Source organism: Platichthys flesus, chromosome 14 (genome assembly GCF_949316205.1).
Source record: "Platichthys flesus chromosome 14, fPlaFle2.1, whole genome shotgun sequence".
Taxonomy (NCBI): domain Eukaryota; kingdom Metazoa; phylum Chordata; class Actinopteri; order Pleuronectiformes; family Pleuronectidae; genus Platichthys; species Platichthys flesus.
The window spans coordinates 14,709,558-14,732,111 of record NC_084958.1 but is presented as its reverse complement, the minus strand read 5'-3'; the positions used below and the strand labels follow the sequence as shown (position 1 = coordinate 14,732,111).

The 22,554-nt window shown below is 43.1% G+C and overlaps 1 protein-coding gene across 2 annotated transcripts in view; it reads left to right on the top strand.

The window, feature by feature from the left end:
- Nucleotides 1-22,554, top strand: part of LOC133968161 (dipeptidyl aminopeptidase-like protein 6) — a 68,709-nt gene that overhangs the window by 30,724 nt on the left and 15,431 nt on the right. For both annotated transcript variants that reach the window (XM_062404048.1, XM_062404047.1), the window contains exons 2-3: nucleotides 17,608-17,722; nucleotides 19,593-19,691. In XM_062404048.1, the coding sequence (XP_062260032.1) occupies nucleotides 17,608-17,722; nucleotides 19,593-19,691 (214 nt within the window). The remainder of the gene's footprint in view (nucleotides 1-17,607; nucleotides 17,723-19,592; nucleotides 19,692-22,554) is intronic.

The following is a 22,554-nucleotide window of genomic DNA, read 5'->3' as shown; positions in this document are numbered from 1 at the left end:
TCAAACTAATTAGAATTCAGTATAAATGTCGGTAATGAACTGGGGAAGAGGAACATGTGTAAGCCTGTTGAGGAAAACACGAGTTGGAGGCGATAAACAAATAAACAACAAAGGGAAAAAGATCTCATTAACACATTTTAACAGTGCACTTCACGGCAGGATTCTAGCATTTTCAGCACCAACAAAAATATCGATTCGGTGCTTGTGAACTTGAAATTTGACTTAACGGATTTACAGTAATGTAATATAAACACCCACATTGACTAATGTGAACCAACTGGTACTGTTGTTATAGCCTAACGAGTAGGTCGATGAGGGGGGGCGGGGGCATCCTTCCCAGAAAAACAGTTAAGTATTGATGAGGGTCAAGGAGGCAGGCTCAGAAGTCAAGCAGTGATGCAAAGTTAATTTCATAGCGTGTGTGTTTGTGTGTTTCTGTACTTGTGTCTTAGTGAGGACCATTTTAGGCACAGACCCTACAGAATGAGGATACATTCACTGCTTCAAAGGGCTGTTTGAGGGTTAAGCTTGGTTTTCGGGTTAGGGTTAGAATTAGGTTTAGGTTAGGGTTAGACATTTAGTTTGGATGGTTAGGGTGAGGGGCTAGGGAATGCATTATACCAACCAGTGTCCTCACTAAGACACTAGTACAAACGTGTGTGTGTGTGTACGTGTGTCAATCGAGAGAATGGTTGATTAATTGTTTCCCCTGAAAAGTCCTCTCTCGGTAAAAGACCAATAATGAGTCTGATTAAAGTTTGGTGGACTTGTTAATTACCGCTGTGTAACCTCCAGACAGTGAAGAAGTGCCTCCGCCTGCTGCAGTCTGGAAAACGTCTCTGCCGCTCATCAGGCCGATTCTTTTCCTCTGGGCCACATCGATGACCTTTAAGTACAGTAATGATCGGTGAGGAACCGTGGAGTGCGCGGCAGCCTCGATACTTCGACCCTTCGTGGGATTTACGGCTGCAGCTCAGCCCGGGGAGTGGAGCTGCAAACAACAGTGTTTACAGTGGGCGAGGCAGGTGAGCTTTCCAAGTGGGGGGTGCGAAGGAGCCGCGGCAGGGCGGAGGGCGAAGGGGACGTGACTGATGATGGAGTTGGCCCCCGCCTGACAGCTGGCAGCACGGCCGATTGGAAACAGCTTGTTCCTAAATCAGCAGCTTTTGTTGATTGATGGGATAGTATTTGCAGTGGAGAACAGTTTGAATTTACAGCCATTCTTCTCTCCTATGTTGATTTGAACTAATGACGAGGGTCACCCTGCATGTGTCAGAGAGCCGGTGACCCTCAGAAGAGAGTCATTACTTCATTGGTCCAAAGAGGTCTAGAGTATATCACCTTTATTTCTCCTCTAACGTGTTTGTGTTACACTCCTCGCTCCGACCTCAGCCACGAGTCAACTGCTGCAGCTCGGCTTTTAACTAACTCAGATTCTTGCATCTTTACACCGACGCCCTGTGAGTTTTAGATCTTTTCATCGTCCGGCACCTTGTTATGTTCCATTTTTTTATCTATAAATAATCAAGCAGAGTTCAATCGATCCTCGGGCAGGGGTCTTCTGGCTCTGTTACCTGAGATATACTATCCATGCTTTCCCTTTCTGTGTCTCTCAGGCCCAAACCTCTGTCGCACCTTTTACGTCACTTGTTGACAACTGACTGTTTTCTCCTAAAATGCAATGTTATCACATTTTATTTTTGTATTCTCATTGTTTTATTAGCTCAGCCAAGGAGGTTATGTTTTGTGAGCAATTTGTTGTGGATTCAAATAAAAATCTAGATCTAGTAAATTTAAATGTAGTTTCATAAAGGGACTGTTATGGGCCTTGTAGTTCTGTTTTACTAATTAATTCTTCATTTAATCTAATTATCTTGACATTTTTACTGTTTAATCGATTTGTTTTATCAGACATATATATACATACGTTCGTGTTGATATTCTTATATGAATGCCCTATTCACCACAGCAGTATTGTGCTGTATGTTTGTCAGAAACCATAAATAGCCTTTCATTAATGCTGTAGAAAGAAAAACCTGGTGGATAAAAGGTTTGCTGCCTGGTATTGTTTGTTTTAAGTGGTTGTGGCTGTTTGAGGCTTTCTGCTTTCGGCTGATAATGATCGGTCATCAAAAACATCTCTCCTGGCCTTTGTCAGGTGTTCTCTTCTTTCTCCCTCTCTCTTTCCTTCGGCTTTCTCCTCTGTCTGAAATGAGTGATGAACATGCGCGCAGGCTGTGAACATCAACCTCCTATAATTTGCTTCTATAGTCAATCTGTAAGTCAATGTCTTTATATTAAAACCTTCTTTATATTTCTGTATATTTATTTATTCCTGACCAACAAACAGATATATGACAACTAGTGATCACTGGGGGGAGCTAGCATTCAGTTCAAGACTTCCACACTGTTTATTGACAGATAAATAAATGGCTGTTTGTTGGTCCCCTAGACACAAAGAAAACAAGGAAAAAAACTCTTCCAATAACTTCAACATCACTCCACGTTTATTGCTCGGTACTTGTTTAAGAACTCTGGAAGCCAGGATTTATTTGACAGCTGCCGTCTAGAGATGCTGTCTCAGGCAGCCCATAAACCATTGAATGATTAAACGGAATATAAATGAAAATTACTGTCAATTAGCTGATAAAAGTGTGGTTTGAAGGAGAGCGTGTGTTGTAAACACGAAGCCCCTGCTGGCACGCTCTGACACACTGCTTCGTTTTCCTGTGCTTCTCCAATCAAGCCAGATTGTTCCGCGGAAGGTGTCCGTTGCCAGAACCTACGTGTAATGTGTAACGATAATCAGCCGTTGTGCTCCTCGCTGTGTTTGGGCCTCCCTATGTTTGCTTTTTGTTTGATGCAGTTTTCATCTTGTAAATCCTATCCTGTTGGCTTTCCCCTCTCCTAGGAAACTCATAGTTCTGTGCAGCTAATTGTCAGGAGCTCTCATCCTCAAATCTTTCGCTGAGCATCAGTGGAGTATGAGTACGAGTGAAAACAGTTAAAAAGGTGAGGAGAGAGAGGCAGTCACACATTCCAAGGATTCAAAAAATCTTCACTTGTGAAAATGCAGATTTCTGACACGGTTACACTCGCTTCATGTCTGAATGAGAGGAAGTAAATGTGAGTTTTTTGGGCTGTGATTTAACAAAGGTCCTTTGTTCCCGTCTTAGTGGAGCTGTCCACAGTCGTGGTGCTGAAATCAGTCCTGGCAGTGAGCTGGTCATGCTGCTCCCTCAGGCCACATGTGGAACTGCACCCTGACGGCATATGCTATGTTTACAATGCTACGTTTGGTTTGACGCGTGACCTTTTACACTTGACAGCCTGAATCGAGCTGCCGACATCGACCTGTTTGATATTTATGAAACTTTGTCCAAGCTCAGTCTGACTACTTAATATTTTCTCTCTACTAGTGAAATTTTGCTCATCTGCTGGCCTGTATGCTTCGGTTTTTGTTATTGCTGACTTTTTTCATAATTTGTGAATTACATACATTTAGTAATACAATGATCTGACTTTATTTTTCCTGATTCTGATTTTGATATCTGGACTCTGACTACAGATCTAAGACCCCCACTCCCTTTTCCATAAACTCTACATATGTACACCTCAAGATATCTACAGCCAGAAGATTAATAAAACTCACGCGAGGTACACAGTATGACCCTAACTTTGATGATGATGATGATGATGAACCTTTGATGATTTTCACATTCTCATTGTCCAAATGAAAAACTTAAAAAACGTAATAAACTTTTACGTGTGACCTCAGGGGATGACAGTTACTGGCGGTACCTCGTATCCTCATGTTGAAAGTAATGAACAAGGATGTTATCGCAGGAAAAGCTAGATTGCACTGTTTAATTTCCTGGAGCAATCAAAACATGTCATGACTCAGTCTACCATACATTACTACTGCTGGGCACACAATTTCCTCTTACCTTTATAATTTACTGTATTTATTTCCATAAACTGATATGTAAATCCATAATCCCCACATTCCTGTCTGTTATAAACAATATCACCTACTATAGATGATAATATAGACTCTGAAGACATTATTGCAACAAGACTATCCTCCCTTCACCTTTGCATAACAAACAAATCCTCCTCTCTGCCTGTGACTCACATCACGGACTCTCTGTCTTTCTATCTTTACTCGAGATTCTTCGGTTGCTTTCCCTCCAACAGATGATCGGTTCAAAAGGCCAGAAGTTGTGAAGAAACTGTGCATGGCTTGTGCATGTGCTTGTGTGTGTGTGTGTGTGTGTGTGTGTGTGTGTGTGTGTGTGTGTGTGTGTGTGTGTGTGTGTGTGTGTGTGTGTGTGTGTGTGTGTGTGTGTGTGTGTGTGTGTGTGTGTGTGTGTGTGTGTGTGTGTGTGTGTGTGTGTGTGTGTGTGTGTGTGTGTGTGTGTGCAGCACAAATAGGCAGACAAGCTGTGCTAACAACAATGTGGATCGTGTGCGCACAGAGATGTGACACGCGGCAAGAGAGGAGCAGCGCAAACAATGTTTTGTTTGGAGCTGGAACTATTTCTGCTCCATGTGGGAGGACGGTAGCGCTGCCTCTCAACAGCCAGGCCAGCAGAAAGCTTTTGTTTTATTGGCAGACAATGCAGCCATACTGGCAGACGAGTGCAATGAATGTGATTTTTATGGATATAGACACACCATGCAAATTTTTTCTTCCCCATACTGCCTAACCGGCGGTGCAGAGAACATTGTCAGTCGTGCTGATGAAAACTAAAAATCCCTTCTCTAAAGATCTGCGCTCATATCTGGAAGTGTATTTTGCATTGATTCCTGTTTCCATTTCCTGTTTAATGGACATGCCAGTAATGAGCACCCACAGTGATCTGATCTGAGCTGACAGGTCTCCATATTATCAGCTGCAGCTGCTGCTGCTGTGAGTTGAGCGGTGATGTTAACTAAATATGGGTCGAGGTGGAAGGACAAAACCTGCAGCTGTTTTTATGGGGAAAAGGGTAAAAGTGTGGAAATTAAATAATGAAGCCTTGCAGTTTCAAACTGGACTGTAAGACTTATAGACTTAATGGAGCTGCTAATTTGTGTTGCCTCTGCTAAGGAGGTTCTGTTTTATGTCTGTATGTTAGTGAGCTTGATATCACAAAAACAACTTAACATATGGAGTATGGGTCAGGGAGGAACTACTTCATTTTTTGTGTGGACCAGGATCAGGTTGTGGACCTATAGGACAATTTGCTGAGGCTTGATTGAATATAGGGGGACTGTCGTGCCTTGACAGCGGTATGAGGTCTCCTGCGTTCTAATTTATTTAAATTATAATTTATTTTTTTGCTTCGTTTTAGATTTGGTTTCTTTTCCGGGAATATGTAACTTGAAAGCAGCCTGAAACAGTTGCCTCTGACTTCAATTTTTCCATTTTAAGGATATTTCCATTACTCCAATTCCCAATGTCTCTGAATAATTGTGTCTGGGTCAGAAATGATGTAGGGGCTGATCTGGGGTTGGGGATGGGGGCACTGGCCCCATTGTTAATAAGTTTTGGCTGTGAAGTAACCCTTTCCTGTCAGTTAATTAATAACAATAAATATGACCAAAAAAAATTATATACATATATAATATATAATATATGAAGTATAAGGAACAATTTCTAAATTATGTTCACTGACGTGTGGGTTTGAATCAAACTGTAAATAAGGAATGACTTAAATGTGACTCTATCAGAAATTGTACATCGATGTTGTTTATATAATTGGCCCCTCTGTGCAAATTGGGACCCCTAAATGGCCCCCTATGCAAAACAATCCTAGGTCAGCCCCTGGTGTGCATGGAGTCACTGATGCTGAGAAAAATAACTTAACAGCAGCCTGACATTTATGCTACAGTTTCCTCTGACATTTATTTTCTCCGCTCAAAAGATATCTCCATTACTCCAAAACTCAACTTCTCTGAATAAATGTGCATAAATAATGCAAATTGGAGACTAAATCCTGAGAAGGAATCAGTTCAGGTACAGAGTTGAGGAGTGGGGGGTGGGATGACTGTGTCCGCATGTGAAAGACGATCTGAACTTCCCACATCTTTCCTGCGCGTCAGCTGCAGAACTGAACTCTGCGCTGTCTGGTCTGACTGCGCCCACGATCTCCTCTTCATTTCTGCAAATAACCGGATACTCTTCAACACTCTGTACATCTCTCTCTCTCTCTCTTCCTCTCTGTGCACCCTCTCTCTCCCTCTCTCCCTCGCTGTCTCTCTCTCTACCTCTCTCTCTCTATCTCTCTCTCTCTCTCTCTCTCTCACTCATCACTCCCTCTCCCTCTCTCTGTGCACCTCTCTTTCGCTCTCTCTCTCTCTCTCTGAGCTCCTCTCTCTCTCTTTCTCCGCCTCGCTATTATTGTGCACCTGTCAGCAGCAGCGGACACCGGGTGCGTGCTCTATCTCTCTCTCCCTCTCTCCTCTCCTCTTCCTCCTCTTCCTCCTCCTCATCATTCACCATCATGACTTCTGCAAAAGACGTAAATGGGCCGGGGAAAGCGGCACAGCAGCATGAGCAGGTAGGAACTCAACGTTACGTTGTCCGCTGATATCTCTCATAGTAACGGTGACTGTGTCAGGATGCTCGGCTGCTGTACAGCCAGTACCGGGTGGATCATCGAGATGCATAGTGTTTTCCATAATGTTTCACTTTAGGGGCCACAGGGTGAAGGAGGATGAGCTATAAAAATCAACAGGCTGGTAACTAATGAAAGGAAATCATTTGTTCTATTAAGCATGAATGCAATGATGTTACTTGTATTTTTATCAATCTTTATTTTTTACCCCGCCATAGACCCCAAACATAGAAATATTCTAGGGATCCCCTCATGTATATCCCTTGAAATAAGTAAACCAAATCACTTTTACTAGGTTATATGAAAGAACAACACAAGACAAGTCTCTTGTAAACTGTCTGTGATACATCAGATAATGTCATTTATGTTGTGTTGTTTTGTTAAGAGTATAAATGTCTATTATACATGTCAACACAGATATTAACATAATTATTTTAAGGAATGATCTTGAAACGTTCCATGGAAACCCATGTGAGAAGCACTGGGCTATAACAGGACATGCCAAAGGTGTTTAAATACAAATAAAAGCAATTATCAGCAATGTAATAAACAATTAAAGTTAATTAAAGCAGCAGTAGACAGAAGCAAGAGTCTATAGTCCACCCTGTAGACTGTATAGACTCCCTCTCTCTATAGAGCCTATAGTGGATATACAGTCTGGCTCTGGGACACAGAGGAGTCCAGCCCTGAAGCTCCCTGTCGCTCTCATTGGCACGGCTCAGCATACAGTCTTTGAGGTGCTGTGTGTGCACAGTGGAAGTGTTGTGTGAAGTGAGTGTGTATCTGCTGGTATCAGCTGAGTCCAGGTTGAAAGGGTTTGGAGAATGGAGAAATTCAGCAGCTACGCTAAAACCTCGAGGGGAGAACGTGTCAGTCAACACCTGCGCTGCTTACAGCCAGCTCCAACATGTCTCACAGCACTGAGCTGTCAGTTCAACACGGCTTCAGGTCGTAATTCTTTCGTTTATACAGGGGGCTGTTTGGTGATGTATAGAAGTGGAGAAGGCGAGAATTGGTGGTCAGTGTTGGAGTTAAAGGACAATTTGTCTGTGTTGTGACTGTATATAAAGGTGGACGACCTGATAGCTGCCCCAAAAAAGTTGTGAAGGTGTTACTTTTCCCAATATTGGAATTTTGGAATAAATACGATTTAGCTACGTGTCACACATCTCCCCAGTGATGTAACTACACGTCACAGACACAGAGCTCAACATGTCATTGGTCCACTTGATAACATTTCACATCCATGTCTCCCAGTGCTGAACACCCTCCTTCTGCCTCAAACCAGTTCCCTGGGCATGCACATCATCTCTGATATACTCAGCTGCTCATTCTTGGCCAGAACTAATCTCTCATATACAATCCTGTGTAGGAGCAGTGGCATAAACAGTTGATTTAATATAATAAACCAAAATACTGGACTCAACTGTTTTTTTTCCCTTCTATTTGAGCATTTAATTCCTTTCTAATGGCTTTTCAATCTTTCTGGCTGGAAATGGTGTTGAGTGCTGCTGATGTGAATGTTTGCACAACAACAAACAACAGGGCATCAACTTCTACGCCTCCGCCTTAATGTTTAATGAGCTCCCTATTGTAACCTCAGTCCACAGGTGTAGCCTCTATGCCATAACAGCTGCTGCGGTGTCCTGTTTTCATCCATTTGACTCTTGGTTGGGAACCAAAGTCACGAGTTGGCAGAGACGTGGTCTCTAATAAGTTGTACTCCCCCTATTAAAGATATTTTAAATGGTAAAAAGGACTGGGTCGGTCACAGTCAGGACTCTAATGCAGTCATAAGGTCAACTGCCGTCATAAGGTCAACTGCAAAGAAATAATTGTAATATAATATAATATATAATATATTGTGGTCTACCTTTCAAATAATAAAAAAGGATCATAGACATAAGCTACCAAACACAAACAAATTAACACAGAAACAATAGTACTGCTAATTATCAGGTAGTCTCTGTCATGCACTGTAAACTGGAAACACTTCTTATAAAAGCAACTCCATCCATCCATCCATCCATCCATCCATCCATCCATCCATCCATCCATCCATCCATCCATCCATCCATTATGTATATCCATTAACCTCTGATATGATGCAAGAGTCAAGGCTCACCTCTTTCCATCGCAGGGACATACAGACACCAACAACCAGACCTATCTCACCTTTGGTCAATTTAGAGTCAGCAGTTCCTCTAACCCCAGCAATAGAGATTTAAGGTTAATGTGTGTGTGGTTGCGTGTGCGTGTGTGCGTGTGTGCGTGTGTAGAGTGTGTGTTAATTGCTCTGCACTTTTCTGCCATTGTGCTCGGTATGAGGCTGCAGCGAACACTGTCAGGTGATGTAACGACATAGAACCCAGTCCACCCCTACGTATACGTAACTGGTCTCCATGGCACTGATATCATCATGTGAATTGAAATGTGCTCCAAGAAATAAACTCCTGTTGAAAGGACATTTAGTTACATAACAACTGTTGATTGTTGAGCACTTGGCCCTTGAGCCTTGTCAGAGGCTGTGCTTTACATGTCAGCAGAAAAAAAAGGTTCCAGTAGTCGAGGTGAATGCCGCTCGCTGAACATAATCGATGCACTGGCAGGATATGATTAACTTTTAATATTTGTCAAAGTTGGAGAGTTTTAGCTGTAAAACCCGAAGAACCTATTTAGCATTTTTACTGATTCTCATCGCCCCTGTGAAGATCACTTTCTCACATCTTGAAAGCAGCCAAAACCTTTGAATATTTTAAGTGTTAAGTGTTTATTATTTGGGTCCTGTTCATAGATTCATGAAAGCAGGAGCGGCACAGCGGATCTTTAACCGAGCTTAGATAGAGAAGAAGGGGGGGAGTGTTGAGCTCTTGGGAGGAAATGGGATGTCAGACTTGAAACGGGGGGGATCTGCACTCCGGTGCGACACAACGCACATTTGTCATAATGAACATGCACCTTTCGTTTCATCTCTGTCGGAGAACAACAGGCCACATTTTTTATATTTCGCTCCGAGGGATTTTCAGTCTCGAACGACCTCGACTTCCTTTTCACTCAGTTTGCACAGACAACACAGTTTCCTGCCGGATGAGGAGCGAGGGAAAAATGATGCGACCCCGTCTCCGACACTGTAGCTCCGCCGATGACCTTGCTCGCTTCTAATATCAGTTTCAGATGCATACGCAGGCCCGTGCTCTCATTCTCTACTGATGCAGAGAGAGAGAGAGGAAGAGAAATGAAGATATCATAGCACTGGAAAACATTGTGCGGCTGAGAAGCACATCTTAGATTTGAACTCCAGCAGCAGCATCACCACTGCTGCTGCTGCTGGAGGCTTTTAATGCGCTCGGCCGCAGTCATGCAGTTTCTGTATCGAGCTTCAATCTCAACCGAAAGTAAATAAGTGGGTGGAAAATTCCAGCTGTCTTATCTTCTTTTCCATTTGGAACGCGGCCGTCTTCATTAGAGAAGTCATTACAGGCTCAGGAAATGCATCTCCATAGTCTTTATCTGCTTCGCCGTGTCAAGCAGCCCTCGCACTGTTTACTGATCGCGATGCCTTCACGCACCACACGGTGCTGGGTTGATCTCAGTTTGCTGTTTGTCATCGGACTTCAACATCGTGGCACCTGCTGCTTTTCTGCTTCTTGTTTGAAATCCAGTTTGTTTTTACTTTATCCCATTTCCAGCACCAGGTCGTTAGAAACTAAATCCAGATGGAGGCAAACAAAGGTGACTAATGCAGTAAAGTTAGAAAATGGGATGAGATGAGTCCACCTACAGCTGTGATTAAACTCAGTGTTAATGTTTTTGGGGGATTTTTTTCTTGCAGTGAACTTTCATCATGCTGGATCTGTTTGGTCTGTATGTCAGTATTCTGTTAGGATAATAGCTCTCTTATCTTTTCTCTCAGAATGGATTTAATTTCCAGGGCCATTTTGAGTGGGACAAAAAGAAAGCAGGGAGTGCTACTTTGAAACTAATTCATTCTTCAGAGATTCAACTTCAGTCACGTTGTTGTTGCGCGTCGGTTCCTCCAATGATTAAAAGATAGTTTTCGTGCCAGTTTTGTCCCGAGGCAGGCGGTGATACATGTCCTCCGAGAAAACGGTCTGCTCCACAGTTCTTTCCCTTTTCCTGTCAATAGTCAGCAGGAGTTAACACCAACTTGTTTCTTCTTCTCCTCATTTCCATACCCAGCTTCACACGCTCAGTACGACGTCTAATTTTCACCAAGATGAATGAAAAGCCAAACCCAGAGAATATCTGCTCACATTATTTTCCCCCCTCACAAAAACTCACATTTCTCACTTTTCATGGATCTCGTCCTGGATCTTCTCGCCTCTAATCTCTGAAGCCTTTGTGCCAATATTTATTCCCACTGATTGGGTTTGGCTTCTCTCCCCGTCTGTTGGGTGGATTCTCTCTAACAATTAACTTCACGAAGGGTCACAGAGGAAATCTACACACTTTCAATTATAGCAAAACCGCTAAGCCTCTGTATAGTTACTCTTCAGCAAATACACTTTGTCATGGTTTTCTTCGTTTATCACAGATGGAGAATCTGAAGAATGTGTGTGTTTGTGTGTGTGTGTGTGTGTGTGTGTGTGTGTGTGTGTGTGTGTGTGTGTGTGTGTGTGTGTGTGTGTGTTAAGGGATAATATTTTGAACAGATATAATTCAAGAGAGAGGCTAACGTTCACATTCCTTCCACATAATATCTTTTGTTAGGAGTAAAGCAGCAAACAATAATCCACCTTAACTCAGTTTCAAAATAAAGATTTAGGAACTCATTTTCCAACGTACGTACACCAGTCCTTAGATCACCGCCTTTTAAGGTTTTAAAACTGGAAAAACAATGTGCTGCCGGTTTGAGAAACGAAAACTCAAATAGAGAATAATGTTTGCAAAGATTTTTAATGTTTTCTTCAGCCTTTTAAAACATCATGCAAGGCTTCAAAACTTCATTTCAATCATGCCAAACCTTTTTTAATTGGATTTGAAGCTTTTAAACGCCTACTCTCAACCACTCACCATATTTTCAGTTTAAGAATATGCCACGATATATATATACATCCCGATAATGATGACTTTCTCACTGCTGCTTGTTCTGTATGTTTCACTGTACATTGTCATACACACACACGCACATACACAGATAGAGACACTACATAGATCCCCCGGAGTGCCTCCCACTCCCGGTTATCGGGTGCTGCACTTATGCTATTTTTAGGTGACTGCCTGTAATTTAATGTAAGATTGTCATTATAGAGAATACTGTAGCTGACTGGAAGAATGTAAGTGTCCGAGCCAAGGAAGAGACGAAAGCACCTCATGAGATGTTGAATAATTTATTCCCAGGTGAAATCGGATAACGGCATAATAGGCAAAGGTCTAAATCATTTAAAATTAGTTTTGACTCGTGATGAATGATGAACACAATGCACTTGTCTTCTTCTCACTTCCCTCACGGGTATATTAATTTCTGCCAGTAGCACTGCTCCCACCACCACCATTACAACCACTAGAACCAATTTTTAAATAACCACGTCCATCAGTAGGAGAATAAGTGTCTGACTTTTAATGGTATTTGTTGCCCCTACGTTTTCAGCTTTATTTAAACCCATAGAGAAATGGCTAAAAGAACTAAATTAGTTTAGGTTACATGTGGCTGATGCTTGGCTGTGGTTTCAGGGTCATATTTCTCACAGCAACATTAAGAATCCATAACTTTCCAGTTCCTGTTTTCCACCATGTATGTTGTGTTTTCATCTGTTTGTTGTTTGCAGTATTACACAAAAACTACCTGATGGATTATCGCAAAACTGGATGGAAGGTAGTGACACAGTTCAGGAAAGATCCCATTATATTTTGGTGTATATCTGGATCAGTGGCCGTTTTTCCTTTTTGCGAAACAGGGACATTTTTTGATATTTTTTACTTATTTAAATGTCTTCTACTTGATGAAAATAGAAGGTGTATTCAGGGATCAAATTTTTATGAGTGCGTGAAATTTGGGGCAATGAATTTTAAGGGGGCTGTTGGGCCTTGCTGCTGTACTGAGTTTCATTCAAATCTTTTCACTGAATCTTGCTTCAGTTTTTTAACAAGTCTGTCTGTCATGTAACATCTGGTAAGGAAGAAGGACACAGCTCAGTGCCTTTGTGCTGGAACAATCTAAAACCATGTTAAAGCTGCATTAGGTATGTGGCCTAACTAATTTGTATCGCAGATTCACTCATATTCACATTCGAGCTCAGCGGGAGGGTTTTAATCATAAAACTCTCCCGCTCTCTTCTTTGTCACTTTCCTCAGTTTCACCATCACAACAACAGACACACACTCCACAATCCTATTTCACATGCACCGCTCTACTGCTCTCTCCTTCTGATTTTGAGATTCGGTCTCCTCATCAGAGCTCATCCCTCACCAGCCAACTTGCCTGCAGGTTAGAATATCTCATCTGAAGCACATGTTGTGTTTTCTACCTCGGCTGAGTGTCGCCCACACACTCCACACTTTCACCAGTGGACAAAAAACAGGCTGGATGGACGGAGACAGGCTGAAGCCCTGTTATCTATGAACCACAAGCTAGTTGGCATGAATTCTTAATCTCACTCATGAATGTCCATGATTTATTGATGCCGTTCCAGAGGAAAAGTTTAACCCCCCTCTTCCCCCCCCCCCCCCCCCCCCCCCCCCCGTCCCAGGCTGCTGCTTCACTCTCCAGTTTGACTGGTCTCGGACGGCGACTACATTATAGTTGAGTGATATATCGTATGTCGAGTGTCCGGTGTCATTAGCGCAGCTGAAGTTTGCTCTCGGTTCCGGTGTCTATGTGTTCTGTTTTTTGCCGCTCTGAGTTAATATCCTCCGACTCCCACCTGGCACGAGGCAGTGATAACAGTCCCGGCTCTACTGTACAGCAGCCGGGAAACGTGTCCACTGCAAATCTAACTCAAACAGCACTCGTGGTTCCCTTGGAAACCAGGTGCTCAGAGATCAGGAAAGATCCATTTCACACTTCAGCAGCGAGGGGAGAGACAAAGGGAAAGTGGGAGCAAGAGCAGATTAGAGAAATACAGTTGGGGGGGGGGGGGGATTGTGTGTACAGGAAGCTTGATCTTAAAAGATGCTTCATTGTTAAAGCCCCTTTAACGGGATACAGAATGAAAATGTTATCAAATGGATTGGAAAAAATCACGTTGGACTTCCCCTCATGGGGTTTAGGACCTTTGAGTTCTCACTTATGGATCCAGCTTTCTCACGTGTGGCGTGCAGGCCTGCTCTCCACACAGACAGACAGACAGAGGGCAGCTTACTACACGACACCCGGCAAAGTCTCTCAACCTGCGTGAAAACTCGGCCTGAGTTCAAGATTTCCTCCCGCGCTTCTTTGCCGCGTCAAGAGCTCCTCAGGAGGGTCAACACCGAGAGAAGGCACATGCAGGTTAACAGGCGCACGTAAACACACTGAACCTCAGGGAAATCCAACCAGGCGATAGGTTTTGTGCATATAAGTGTCTTCTGGGTTTTCATTTGCCGGGAAATAAGCAGGTAATGATTATTCTCAGTCGGTGGGTGAGGCGTTTCACATTTCACACAGGGATAAATGAAACGGAGCTAAGTCACTTTAATAACACTCGATTGTGTGAGAGAGCAGTTTGGAATGAATTATTTTATTTTAACCAAGACCGTGAATTAGTTAGTAAGCCTCAACATAAATATTTGTATTCATTCATTTATTGTATAAGCAGACGTTCTAATCAGTGGAGCTTCCATCTTACTGCAAATTCATCCCTAAAACCTAAAATGAGTTTTTTATATTCTGCTCTGGCCAAAATCAAAAAAATGTGTGAATAAAGAAAGCTCCCTGCCTGGATTTAATGTGTTCTAAGCCACTTTAGACATCAAATTAAATAAGTCTTTAACATATGGGAGGAAAAAGGTGGAAGGGGCACAGGCAGCCGGCGCTGTGACAGGTGGAGCTTAGCTTTGTCTGAGGAGAGTGGTGATCTGGAGCCGTGTCAACCGCTGGTCCTGGTACAGTGAGGGGTAGGAGAGGATGGTCGGATGTATCTTAAGGTGGATGATCAATGGTTTCCTTTCAGCATAGATTTGAAAAGAAAGGCGCCTTTGAGGATTCACACACTCACAAGCGGCCGCTGGTGGCCGGAAGCCGATCAAATTAACCAATCAATAAAAAATGATATGTATATTTGCAAATGAATTTGATGTTAAAAACTTCATTAACATATTTCATCAAAGAACAGTCATATTATTTCATTATCAGCTCAATAGCTACACTCTTGTGGGTTGAATCTCTTTAAGGTGCGGTAACTTTTGGTTTGAAGCTTAGTTTGTCACAGGAAGCACCAGGAGCATCGATCCCGTCTTTCTCAAGTCGGTGTTTTGTATCCGGACATGTTGGCGGTGAAGGTTAATAGTCGTATCCATTTCAAACTGCATGCTGTTCTGTTGAGGACTTTACACCAAGAGAAGTCAAACGTCCGACAGTATTTGTCCGTCTATTGATTTGAATTGTGGAAAACGCTCCCTGACCTCTGGTTGAATAATTGGGTGTCTGTTTACAGAAATGCCAAATGCAGCAGGGGAAGCGTGTTGTGTTGTCTGCATCCTACATTTCCTCATCCTGAATTAGAAAAAGATTTAGAAAAAGGAGGCTGTCGGAAATAACTTTTTCCTTCTGCCTCTGGAGCTTCCCGTAGAATCCTGGATTTGTCACGGGTGGAGAAGAAAATAAAAGACTAGAACTAAATATTTACTGTCTTGCCTCCCAGGCTGGCATCAAAGTGCGGAGATACACTTTCCCTCTGTTATGTTGCACGGATCACATTTATAGATCCGTATCTCTTAAGCCAGGTACAGGCTGCACTGAGCCGGATGCTGGACAGGGAAGCATTTATCCCCGCACTAAATGGTTCACCTTTCTCAGCCCAGATATACAAAGGAAAAAAGAACCAGGCTGTTATCTGTATCCCTGTCACAGCATCTGATTATTTTATTTCTGCCTCGGTCAGAGGTCTGAAGGTTTCGCTGATAGCACAGGCATCTTCATTATGTCTTTCCTATTAGAGTCTGATAACAGCCAGCGATGAATATCTTATGTATCCAGAACTCGGCTCTGTACACCTTTTTCGTGAGAATCCTTACCTCTGCAGCAATACATCAGCTTATCGATGTGCCTGTTGTTTTTCTGTGTGTACTCACTGCCTGCAGTATTGATCTGCTTTGCTGTGAGACAAGCTGCACAGACACTAAGTGCACAGGTAACAGAAATATGCACACACAGGCTCCCTTACAACATTTAGATGGAAAGTGACTCATGACGTGGCAGATCAAAGTCTTATGCTCGTTTAAAAAGGATTCATCCATGACGAAGATTTGAGTCGTCCATTTGGCTCTCTCATGGACACACACACAGACACACACACACACACTCACACACACACACACACACACACACCCTCATTAACTTGCGGATGGTTCACTGAGCTGCTGCCTACTGTGTAGTCCAGGTCTAATTGGTAACAAGGATATCAACAGCTGGACTGATACGGGTGGTTGGAGCTGCTCGCTTTCCTTACTGACTGTGACCAGAGAGATGAATGCAGCTGTGCGTGTGTGTATGTGTGTGTGTGTGTGTGTGTGTGTGTGTGTGTGTGTGTGTGTGTGTGTGTGTGTGTGTGTGTGTGTGTGTGTGTGTGTTCATCTGTGCTGTACACACACAGCTTGAGATTATTAATTAGATAGGAATGACATCTGACACGAAAGCACTGAATTTTGGCCTCAACCCCATCAAGCTTCATCCAGAGGTTTCCCATAGTGCAGCGATTCCTGTCCAGTGGTACATAAGGGCTACACAGTGGTACACAGTGGTACACAGTAGTACACAGTAGTACACAGTGGTACATAAGGGGTACACAGTGGTACATAGGGGGTACTCCGGCAGAGATACATGGAAAGATTATTAATGGGTTTTCAACTAATTTTGAAAGGAGAGAAATTATGATTTAAAAAAAGTTCCAGAGATATATATATTTTCTAGGATTAGTTAGATAAAGTAGTGATACAAAAAGGAATGAAATCATCAACAATAGTGGATGAACAGTTAAGATAGTTCAGTCAAATGAATGGGTAAACACTCTGAACAGGTAGCGTGAGGTGGAATCGTGTCCTGGGAGCGTTCGTTTTCATCTGCGTTTGTTTCTTTGTTTATTGATTTTTTAGCCGTTTTACACAAAAACTACTCAACCAATGTCCGTGTCTCTGGTGCCACTCACATGCCAAGAGAAGGCATTTCTGAACAGAGCTGACCTGTCCTCAAGGTTTTTCAACCTCCATCTACGTCTCCTAGTTTTCCGTTGCGCAATAAAACGCCTCAAAGGGCTTTTAGATAAAAAGACACACAAGTGGTGTTTTCCAGGAGGAGCACCTGATTGCTGCCTCCCACGCGTCTGCTTCCTGGGTCCCGTGGGGTTTTTTGTTTTGTTGCAGTGTGTGTTTCCTGAATAGTGCAGATTAACCATCTACCATCTGCTGGGCTGTGTGTGTGAAGACCTCATTATTCTGCCTGTTGTATCTGCATTGGGGCCGTCCCTCCACTCCGGCTATCAGACGGAGCTGCGGGGACTCTTGGTACTCGAGCAGCGGGGCGCAGCCAGAGGACGCAGCGCCGCTCGCACACAAGAGGCTGAGATGTCGACATCTGCCCGAAAGAGAACGAGCTGTCCTGTGGCCAACCTCTGCCTCCGACTGCTATAGCACATAATACATATACTGAGGTGTAATGAGAGGAATTGTAAAAAGCTGTGCATCCATTTTGAGATCAAGTCTGCAGGAGAAGAAATAATCTGAATCTGTTACTGCCTCAGACATGAAACCTTTGGCCTGTGTGTGTGTGTGTGTGTGTGTGTGTGTGTGTGTGTGTGTGTGTGTGCGTGCGTGCATCACGTGTAATGTATGTAATGTGTTTGCTTCTCAGGACCTTGTGGGCAGCGCGCCGCCTCAGAGGAACTGGAAGGGGATCGCCATCGCCCTGCTCGTCATCCTCATCATCTGTTCCCTGATCGTCACCTCCGTCATCCTGCTGACGCCTCGTATGTACAGCACACACTCACACACACACACACACACACACACACACACATACACGCACACACACACACAAACAGACACACCCATGCGAGCAGTCAGAGTGTACTTACCAGGTCTGTACTCTGGTGAAAGGTACATTGAGGAATTCAAGGTGGTACATAGGCATCAGATGCAGGCTCGTATAACTTGAATGACACCATGGCCAAACAAACCTTTTATAAAACCACAAATCAGCTCGATCTGTTTTCTTCTTTGAATCTGCATTAAACTGCAAACGTTCCCCTGAACATGCCGGATATTTTTTTATTAAGATCTATCTCGCAACGTTAAAGAACCACTAACCCTAACCCTAACCCTAACCCTAACCCTAACCCTAACCCTAACCCTAACCCTATCACTAACCCTAACCAGATTCATGCCAAGTTCTTTTTTGGACCCATGCTTCATTCCTTCTCCAAGTTTTATAGAAATCCATGTTGTAGTGTTTGTGTAATCCTGCTGACAAACAAACCAACATACGGGTTAAAACATTTATTACCCGTTCGGTAAAAGTAATTCATGTTCACCATCCTATTAAACCAGCTCACTAACCCTAACCCTAACCCTAACCTGTTTTAAACCTGCCTATCTTGAATGGGCTGTTTACTTGGTCTGTGGTTATGCTTGTGGCAGTTTTTTCTTAAGACCTTAAAAGTGACCAGCAGTAATTGAGCAGCGGTGAGTAAAGACCGACTGCTGCTGACTGAAAATCTGGATCAAGTGTATTTCAATGTGGTTTCATAAGGGGACTCCATGGACAGTCCTTTTTAACAGAGTGAACTCGAGTGAGCTCCCTGCTCTGTGTTTTTGATCACGCCTTTTTACTCAGCACTCTGGTTATGCCTGTCGAGCTTTGATCTCATAGTGATCTCTGATGTTTGGAGCCCACTTTTTGTCTCCGCTGTGATTGTGAGTCCTCGCCTTTTAGTTTTCAGACTTGTTTATGTGATTATGCACTGATAGCTGCAGCCAGTTGTCGGGTTGGAACAGCATCAGAGATACCATTTGCCTCAGGTGGGAAATTATCCTTTTCTTCCCCCCCCCCCTCTGCGGCTTCATGGCTGACAAGTAAATTTCTGCGATTTTTCATGTCGATAAACACTTCTCGATGTCTGACATGGTATTTACCCGCTCAGATCCCTCCACTCAGTCACAGTGTGAAGCCGCCTGAAAAAACCTTTCAATGCACTGTTTTGTAGAGTAAGACCCGGGCTGTCAGCCGTCGTGACAACTTGTGTGTAACGGTTGTTTACCGAGCACTGCTGCGGTGGAGCACACACTCGCTGCGTCATCTCATTCCTCACGTGCACACTCACACACACACACACACACACACACACACACACACACACACTAACTCATTTGTGCTCCCCTGTTGTCTCATCCACCTGCGGTTCAGCTGTCAGCTTCAGATCTCATCCTGACTTTTTGGTGATGGAAGGCCCGCCTGCTGCTGACAAACTAAAGGGAGTTAGTTGTGATCTGATGCTCTCAGATCAATAGAGCAGCATCAGGGGTCACTTTCTTGTTAGTGCCCTGCTCCAGATTCCGCTACCTATGGGGGGGGGTAGGCAATGGAGAAGGAGTCTGCTGTGGTAGGACGGTGTCACTCTCAGGTATGAGGCTGGAGCCTCCTGAGCAACTTACTGACGAAAGGTCGACAGAAAGGTCAAATGATTTTCTTCATTTTCTTTTTCTCCGAACTTTTCTTCTTGAAGACTGAAGGACAGCTTCTCAAAGTTTTCTGCAAGTAGACAGATGTGAGTCTCTGGTCAAGCATAAGCATGGTTTTGTGTGTCTGTGTGTGTGTGTGTGTGTGTGTGCACTCGACAGGGGAAGATGACAGCCTTGCCCTTAAAAAGAAAGTGACGATCGAGGATGTCTTCGGTCCGGACCTTCACATCCATGACCCCGACGCCAAGTGGCTCAGCGGTGAGTGAGAAGTTTGCCATTGTCAGTAACTCAAAATGTACAGTGTGTGTCACTTCCATATTGTGTTGATTCATGAGGTGAAATCGAAGGAAACACAACCCGTGAGCAGGGCACAGACAGAAAAGGGAGATTTCATTAAAATGTTAATGCTGTTGTCAAGAAGGTGGACGTTGATGGCGGCCATCAGCCTTGACCGGTTGGGGTGAGCGGAGAAGAATGAAAGAGTAGCTAGACGATAACGTCTGTGCCTCTAAAAACGTCATGGCAACACTCAACCCTCTCTCAGCAACTGACTCAGGATCTCAAGTGAAGCCAATTGATTCCAGCTTGAAATGTCCACTCTCTGAATATGAAGAAAAATAGCAGGTCAGGGTGATTGTGTGAAAGTTGAGACGAGATCTTGGAGAAAACTTTCAGATAAAACTCTGACTCGTCACGGCAGAGGAAGGAGCTGTACGAATGTTTTGCTGAAACCCAGTTAAAGGTGGTGCACTATCCAACTGGGATTACATGGAGCCATATGTGCCATAACTAACCAAATCTACATCTGAAGTATGCAAAGCAACATCCGGACGACTTGTTACTATTTGTTATTTAAAAGTTAAAAGTTAAGTGTGACATTTGATTTGGTGAAAACAACATGTTGGCAGATGCATGCGGCCGGTTTTTGCACCTCCCTTTTTCTACAGCTCATGATGATGCTATGCCTGGACTGATGATTGAATGTAACCTCTAATCTCCATCTGTCCTCATAGAAAACATCACAGCTGAAAAAGAAACATCCCAACTCTATAGGGATAAAGAACACACAGTTGCTATGCTGTGTGATGTAGAAACACCTGAGTTGTAGCTGTTTTAATAAACTTTGGGAAATCCTGCTCATAAGGTTTGTTGTGTATATTCGTCCTGTTGTGTCTCTTGGAGTACGGAGTAAGAAGGTCTTAGTTAAACAGATGTGCAGAGATATGAATTAATGTGGCCTCTAGCTTTGACATGGACCTTTGTGAGGAAGCTCCTTTTAGCTCAGTCAGCGCCCTCTGGTGTTCCACAGGAGAACTACTTCAAAATCATTTTCAGCTTCTGCATGAGGAACTCTTTCATTAGTTGAATAATGAGATTTTACTTTGAATTGTTACTAGTACAATTACGAGCAATGCATATTATATTCTCATTGTGTATGATGTATTCTATGAAGGGGTGATGTTCTGTTAGCTTGTGAAATACTAAGATTGCTTTAAATCAGCAGAATCATTTGATCTGGTCGTCACAAGATCCAGAGCTGAGCAGTGAAGCGTTTGTGTCCATATTTCTCTCAAGTCAATAAACCAACAGTGTGGAAAATGTCGTATAAAATTCTTTACGTCTAGGTTTGAGCTTTTCACAGCAGTCATGATTTACCAAGTAAGTTTTATGGCTCCTTCTGGGATTGTAAGAAAACCTTGACTAAAGAATTAGATTTTATGTTCCAAGGTTAAAAATGAAATTCAATGCTCAGTATTTTTTAGGACCAATTTGTTTTTCTTATTTACAACATTAACAACCTGGAAACGTAATAGAAAAAAAATGGAATATAGTTAAACATCAGGAAGGATAATGTATTAAGACAATGTAACCAATATCAATATTAATTGATTTGAATAATTCAGTCCCCTCCACAGGAAGCTAATCTACTCAGTGCCAAGGTTACTAGTTAAAATCAATTGATTCAAGTTATTTCTTCACATTTGCAGCAACTGATTTTATAGCTTCTTTCATGCTGTAAAACTAAAATATGATGTGGTTTCACTTATAGCTCGGAGGAGAAAAGTGTCAAGACACCCATAGATGTGTGAGTGTGTAGTTTTTATGATTATCAATGCATTATAAAAAGATCTGATCTCTATTTATAAAAGTAGAAAAAGATACTCTCTGTTTGTTCAACACAGAGACTCATTCAAATACAAAAGGCACTTTCACACCTGCTGTCTTGAATTTATTCTGAACCTGGGTTAATCCGTGAGAAGGTCATCGTAAGTATTCATGAGCCAAGGTCCTGAACATCACAATGTCAGACTTGCACTATGATTGAGTGCAAAGCATACTGAAATATTATACAATTTGAATAGAGCTGGAATGCGATATAATTCATATAATATAATATGCCCTCCACATTTTGAAAACTCATCTCCTGCCTGCGCTGACAGACACATGCCGACCTCACAGCCGTCCCTTTTGTTCACGGGGCCGACTGCTCCCCTGATTAGTTACATCACCTGCTTGTTAATGAACGATTAGTGAAACTTCCTGTGAGTCTGCGCCCGTCAGTGACGGCCATGATGAAACCGTCTGACAAAACCTCGGCAATCAATCGAGTGACATTGCACCTCGTCAGTTAAGTTAATGCAATCAACTCCCCTTTGGTGCTAATGACCTTCTGATAAGGCGCCCGGTGGGACGACTTCACACTTCACTGGCGCTCATCAATATTTCGTGGGCTTCGTTTCCCGGCGCTGTGTAATTGATCCCTGTTGCTCTCTGATCACCGCTCGCCTCGGCAGTCTTTGGACTCACCTCTCACGCGCTATCCCACTCGGGTCCAAAGACAAAGGAGTCGACCTTCAGACTAATCTGTCACATTCATATTACAGAATATAATATTAACTCTAACAGGGAAAACAAGCCATCAACTGGGAACCTCTGAGGCTGGATCTACTCATGAAGCTTGAATGTCACTCAGTAGAGTTTATCCCTCCGCCGAGGCCCGGAAGTGAAACCCGATTTAACCACATTTTAATTCACTACAACTGGATTTCAATTTGGAACTGCACCAAATTACAAACACACATAAACCCCTAAACATTCCTGGATTTGCCCCTTGACACGG